General features: G+C 40.6%; 1 protein-coding gene across 1 annotated transcript; it reads left to right on the forward strand.

The window, feature by feature from the left end:
* Window positions 1-2,316: 2,316 nt before the first annotated feature.
* Window positions 2,317-5,580, forward strand: LOC122769096 (rho GTPase-activating protein 25-like). Its single transcript, XM_044025374.1, has 3 exons — window positions 2,317-2,578; window positions 3,694-4,241; window positions 4,659-5,580. Exons 1-3 carry the CDS (start codon window positions 2,447-2,449, stop codon window positions 4,858-4,860), a joined length of 882 nt encoding a protein of 293 aa, XP_043881309.1. The 5' UTR covers window positions 2,317-2,446; the 3' UTR covers window positions 4,861-5,580.
* The last annotated feature ends 1,456 nt before the right edge of the window (window positions 5,581-7,036 follow it).

Genomic DNA, 7,036 nt, shown 5'->3' on the forward strand with positions numbered 1-7,036 from the left:
ATATAAGGTTTTGTGCAGATCGGACAATATACTGCAAAGTTAGAGGGCACTTCCTGTTTAAAATGGCCAACTTCCTGTTCGGTCAACGGCGTCTCCGTAAACATGTTCAGGGAAGGTCCCATAACTCGCATATAAGGTTTCGTGCAAATCGGACAACGTACGGCAAAGTTAGAGGGCACTTCCTGTTTAAAATGGCCGACTTCCTGTTCGTCTCCGGAAACATGTTCAGGGAAGGTCCCTTAACTTACATATCTAGTTTCGTGTCAATCGGACAATGTAAGACTTTACTTCCTGTTTCGGGCGTTCCACTTCCTGTAGGGAGGTGACCTTTTACGGACATGTTGAGGAAGGGTCTGGGGTCCCACATACTAAGTTTCAAGTGGATACAACGATCCCTGTTGGAGCAGCATCAAAAACTATATATGTAATTCTGTCTGCTGTCACCAGGGGGCACTGTATTTGAAAATTAATATTTTCATATAGACGTGTTCAGGGCCGGACTGTCATCAATCCCAGCAACTTTGGTTCAGATCGGACCAGGATTGGCAAAGTTGTAACAGTTTGTTTTTTTAGAATTTTCTACCACCACCAGGAGGCGCTGTTTTCAAAATGTACCGTTTCAGCAACACAGTCGTCTTAAAATGGACAAAAAAGTCATAGGTTAGTATGTCATCCAAAATGTGACAAAAAAGTCATAGGTCATTATGTCGTCCACAATGTGACAAAAAAGTCATAGTTCAGTATGTCGTACAAAAGGAGACGAAAACGACATGCACGTCACAGAACTCAAGTGGCTTAATGGGTAAGGCGCTTGCCTCACATGCCAGGATTGTGTGTTCAAGTCCCATCTGTAGCAGATCAGTCATTCTTTGGTATATTGATAAAAATGTCATAGTTTAGTATGTCGTTCAGAAAGTCATAGTTTAGTAAGATGTCCAAAATGTGACAAAAAAGTCATAGCTTAGTATCTCTTCCAAAAACACCAAAAAAAGTCATAGCTTAGTATGTCTTCCAAAATGTGACAAAAAAGTCATAGGTTAGTATGTCGTCCAAATGTGAAGCTAAAAGTCATATATAGAATGTCGTCCAAAATGTGACAAAAAAGTCATAGGTTAGTATCTCTCCAAAAACACCAAAAAGTCATAGCTAGCATGTCGGCTGTCCGGAACAAAAGACACAAAATGTCATAGGTTAGTATGTCGTCCTAAATGTGACAAAAAAGTCATAGATTAGTATGTCATCTAAAATGTGACAAAAAAGTCATAGGTTAGTATGTCGTCCAAAATGTGACAAAAAGTCATAGTTAGTATGTCGTCCAAAATGAGACAAAAAGTCATAGTATAGTATGTCGTCTAAAATGTGACAAAAAAGTCATAGGTTAGTATGTCGTCTAAAATGTGACAAAAAAGTCATAGGTTAGTATCTCTTCCAAAGACACCAAAAAAAAGTCATAGCTTAGTATGTCGTCCGAAAAGTGACAAAAATGTCATATTGTAGTATGTCTTCCAAAATGAGACAAAAAGTCATAGGTTTGTATGTCCTCCAAAATGTGACAAAGAAGTCTCAGGTTAGTATGTCCTCCAAAATGTGACAAAAAAGAGTATGTCGTCAAAATGTAGTCATTTAGTATGTGTCCAAAATCAAAAAGTCATAGGTTAGTATGTCCTCCAAAATGTGACAAAAAGTCATACTTTAGTGTGTCGTCCAAAATGAGACAAAGAAGTCATAGTTCAGTATGTCGTCCAAAATGAGACTAAAAAGTCATAGGTTAGTATGTCCTCCAAAATGTGACAAAAAAAGTCATACTTTAGTATGTCGTCCAAAATGAGACAAAAAGTCATAGTTGATTATATTGTCCAAAAAGACATCAAAACATTTGGGGGGGGATTTGAACCATCCCTCATGGGAGGCTGGCGGTATAGAAGTAGTATCATAGAACACTCAGCCAAGCCTTCTTTTGGGAACAATAGCACACTCTGTAATCAATGCAGTACACAGTAATGTGAAACTGTAAATATGTCTAAATTTTCCCAAAATAACCCAAAAAGGTCATAGTTTAGTATGTGCCTAACAAAGCTGCTTTACACTACACGTTGTGCCATTCATTCATCCATTCACACAGCCGTGTGTCAGGCTGTGTGCTGTCAGGAGTAATGTGAGGTTAAGCGTCTTTTCTCAGGACACAAATACATGAGCTGAGCTAGTAATCAAACCCACAACATTCTTGTTGAAAGACAACTTGCTCTACCACTGAGCTACTGTCGCAAAATTCTAACTTTTTAATACTTTTACTTCTCAAACTTAAGTACAGTAAATCCCATATCCTTCAAGACTTTTACTGCAAAAAAAACTGTCCAGGAAATCAATCAGTAATTCAGCTTAAGAGAAAAAAAACCCAAATCTGTGTCTGTTTTTCTTCACAGCGACTCCTCAGATCCAAAAGTTGATGACAGTGATGATCAGACAGCACGAGAAGTTGTTTCCTCTCTCCAAAGACGTGCTCCCCTCCCCTCCCTCCAAAAAGGCAGAGAGCCAGAAGAACACTCCCCGCAGCTTTGTGGGCTGGGAATCTTCAGAGGTACATGAAGTCTTTTAACATCCTGCGTTGGCTCTGGCTCGTTACACAGGTGTAACGCCTGAACATGGCCAAGCTTTTTTTTTTAGGTAAATGACTTTTGACTTCAATTTAGAAGTGTGGTCTTCTGTGAACTGTAACTAGTGGTTACTAGAGTTTACTTTGGTTTTTCAAACATTCAGAACCAGTCTGGTCATTCTCCTCTGACATCTGCCTCAACAACGGAACTGATGCTCACTGGGTCGTTGAGTGTTGTTTAAATGGCCGGCCTTGGTGTGAGAGTGGGCGTCAGCCAGTCAGTGGGGTGTGATAAATAGATTGTGGTACGCTGATTACAGCTCGGGCGTCTATGACATCTGTGTTCTGCATGAAATAATGCAAGGCTTCATTAAGTGCACTCATGCAAATTTAAAAAAACTCAAATATGTTTCTTATTTGTCATAGTTTATGTAAAACTTCTTTGGTCAATAATTGTAATGATGGTGACATCAACCCATAGACCACAAGAATCCAGAAGATCATTATTATTATTATTATTATAATATAGTTCTTTTTGTAGCCAGTGGAGTTGCCATGAAGAATTCTTCTTCATGGTTGCTTAAAGAAGAACCCCGACGACTACATCCTTTTTTATTGAAGGTCTATGGCTAATGTGTCAAACCCAAGGCCCGCGGGCCACATCTGGCCTGTCGTACAGTTCTATTTGGCTCGTGAGATAATATATTATGTCTTTATACTTATTAATACCACACATCAAGTTACCTTGTCTCATATAAAGAAATCAAATGTGGACTTTGAAAACACAGAACCAGAGGGAGGTTTAAGAGGGCTCCCCCTCTCATTTGTACTTTGCTCCCTTTATTTTGGTTTTATATGTCTAGTAAAAGTTATTATAACCTGAACCCTTCCCACATAATATTTACCGCTCTTCTGCATTGATGTTCTGTGCCTGGTTTGCTCTGAATTATTTGACCTCGACTTGGACACAGGTTTTAACTCTTAGAGCATTTTGGCTCGACAACACAAAAGAAGACCTCCCTGATCTGTTACGTCAGTGAAGTTTATTCCGCTTCGCTTTGCACACATACTGTAACATGTCTGTGATGTGTCGACCTCAGATGGGTGATGCATCGATGTCTGAGTCTCCAGAGGAGGAAGAGGACACCGACAGTCCAGACCCAGACAGAGGGAACCGCAACCCCCAAAACCTCCATCCAGATCATCTCTCTGCTACAGCAGATGACTGGCCTGGAAATCCCCGCAAACGCACCCAGACCCTGCCCACCTTCAACTGCCCCCTCACTGGAATGGCAGCTAAGGCCGACGCTATAAACCGGTGGAGTCGCATTCAGGAGGGCGTGGAGGAGAAGAGCGGGACACTGTCAGAGGACATTTTTAAGATCCTGGACCTGCGGAGCTCCATGTCGTTGTTCGGGGGGTCCCACACGAGTAACAAGAAGGGAGGCGATGAACCCACAGCCAGCAGAGAAAGTGACGGCACGGGTTCTTCAACAGCTGGTTCCCAAATACCTGTCGTCAGTGAGCCTCAGACCGTCCAGGTGCCGTCCAGTCACAAGAGTGCAGAGCTCCTGACAGCGGGAGGTTCAGGTCAGCAGGTCAACAGCAAGTCTGAGCTGAAGAAAGACAGCCAGCCACTCGTCAACAGGTGAGTAACAGTGACTCTCATACTTCACTAATAACAGACTCTCACTAGTCGTTACATGTGGGACACATTCTTTCAATGTGCTTTATTTTTTTTATTTTTTATTTTGAACTGTGCACTTCTTTATCTGCGGTTTTTAAACACAAATAACAGTTTACACTTGACTTAAAGGATGTTATATTTCCACCCTTTGCTGCTACTGTACAAACATTACAATACAACATGGCAGAGATGATTCCCGTTGATAATAAATGAAAGAAAGCAATCATTTTTATATATGTATATCATTTTAACTCAAAACAAGTATGATAGTTTTGCTTGACAGAGCCTGTTTTTGACTTTGTGTATCACAACAAGTGTTGATTGTTTTTGGACTGCATTTTCTATTTTCTTAACCGTCGGTGTCTCTGCGCTCCTCAGTGTGCAGCTGGAGAACAAGGATCTGAGGGCCACAGTGGCGGAGCTCCAGTTGGCTCTGGAGAAAGAGCGCCACCGCGTGTCCGCTCTGGAGATCTGCCTGAGAAATGCCGAGCGCACTCGGGACGAGGCCCAGAGACGCAACGAGGAGCTGCAAAGAGAAATTCAGCAGTTCCTGTCTGGGAGACCACACGCTCCCACCTAATGGACGTTTTCAGACTCACTCGTGTACGGAGTCATGACCCCATTCATCTCCACAGAGCTTACGTCACATGTACTGATCATGAAATGGCCTTAGGTTGTTTTCATCTGAGCTCTGTTTGGTTCTGAAGATAATTTATTGGCTTTATGAGACTTTCAAGGAGAGATGTGAATAGGTTTTGAATGCAGAGGGGACACCACTGAGATGTTTTGCTCTCTTTGATCAGAGCACAACTGGACTGTACAAATACCACCTTTTAAATGGAGTAAATAATGACTTTGTCATTTATAGTGGTATATTACGAAAGTTTTTTTTTGTTGCTGCATAAAATAAGTTCACGTACACACAAACGTTTGGTGATGTCCAACTTTTTTCGGTGAATGACTTTAAATAAAAAGTCATTTACCTTAACCTTCTGTGAGCTGTTGTTGTAACTTGTGGTTACTATAGAGTTTACTGTTGTTTTTCAATCATTTCAGGACCAGTCTGGTCCGACATCTGCAACAACAAGGGAACTGATGCTCACTGGGTAGTTTCTCTTTTTTTTAACCAATACTGTGAGTGAGGAGTGTTATTTAACTGGCCGGCCTTGGTGTGAGAGTGGGTGTCAGCCAATCATTGGAGTGTGATAAATAGATTGCATATATGACTTCTGTGTTCTGCATGAAATAATGCAAGGCTTGTGCACATATGCAAATAAAAAAAAAACATGCAGAAAAAGAACTAATATTCTATTATTTCTTATTTGTCAAAGTTTATGTAAAACCTGTTTTTCTTCGTTTGATTAGTGGTTGTCAGTAAAGATGGTAACATTAGACCACAAGAATCCAGAAGTTGGAATGTTTACTAGCGTTAGAAATCAAGTGACAGACTTCGATACAAACAGAGTTCTTTTTTGCCCTCTAGTGGCTTTTCAATATATTCTTATTCATGGAAGGCTTCAGGAAGAATCCTGACGACTGCATCCTTAAGGTCTATGGCACATGTGTCAAACTCACATCTGGCCTACCGTTCAGTTGTATTTGGCTCAGGACATAATATTTTCTAGATACTGTATGTTATGTCTTTCCTGCTCCTCCAATCAAACACTTATTAGTACCACACATCAAGTTACCTTACCTGTATAAAGAAATCTAATGTGGACACAGAACCAGAACCAGATAGGGGTTAAAGAGGCTCACCCTCACATTTGTGCTTTGCTCTCTCTCGGTTAGCTTCATATGTCTGGTAAAAGTTATTAAAGCATACATACATGAAACCCTTACATCTAGAGGAAGTCAGATATTTGGAGCCAAATGAAAATAAGTTCATGCCAACAAGTGATGGCACATTTACACTGATACATCAGGCCTGTAGTATGGTCTACAGCTGTGTCCTCTGTATCAATGAGTTTAAATAAACATGGAGAAACCATCTTGACTTCATCACACTGTTCACAAATGAAGCGAAGATATCTGTGTTGCCATTAGTGATGAGAATCGGTATCGGTCAGTATTGGTATCAAAACCACTGGAGAGATAGAAATGTAAAATACAATACAATACAAAAATCTTATATATCACATGCTTCACTATGCACAGACTGTAAAAATGTAAATAAAAATCAGCCAAAGCATTTTAGCCGAGTCATGTTTGGGATGTTCATTTCTTCTTTGTGGGAGAACAATATTTGTTAAACAATGACTCGGCACAAATGTGGTTCATAAATGGTAATGGAATCAGACTATTATTGATATCAGTAGATACCAATTTTGTGATAAAGGTATCGTCCCTAGTTGCCATCCCTCAGACTCACCTGTCAATCATGACATATTATAGCATGAAATAACAACTTTTGTCAGTAACATGAACGCTTGGACATCAGTGTGTTTACAGCTAGCTTCAAACAAAAGAAAACCTCTTTGTGTACTTTGTGTTTCCACATCTGTTGAAAGAGACGTGGTTTACTGCAATCACACACCAGGGGGCAATCAAGATGTCAACTTTGGGGGCTGTAATAGATGGGTAATTTGAGCAATGTGAGCGTGCTTGCATAGCAGTCACACATGTGGTGTTTCAACTGGAATGTTGTTCGTTCTGTTTGAGTGTGGTGGCGTCATGTGCCGCTAAACTAAACTGCTCCCAAGTCCTTTCAAATATTCCACTTCCCATGTGGCAGTGCAGGGTAACCTGCTCTGCTA

The sequence above is a fragment of the Solea senegalensis genome, linkage group LG5 (assembly GCF_019176455.1).
Source record: "Solea senegalensis isolate Sse05_10M linkage group LG5, IFAPA_SoseM_1, whole genome shotgun sequence".
Taxonomy (NCBI): domain Eukaryota; kingdom Metazoa; phylum Chordata; class Actinopteri; order Pleuronectiformes; family Soleidae; genus Solea; species Solea senegalensis.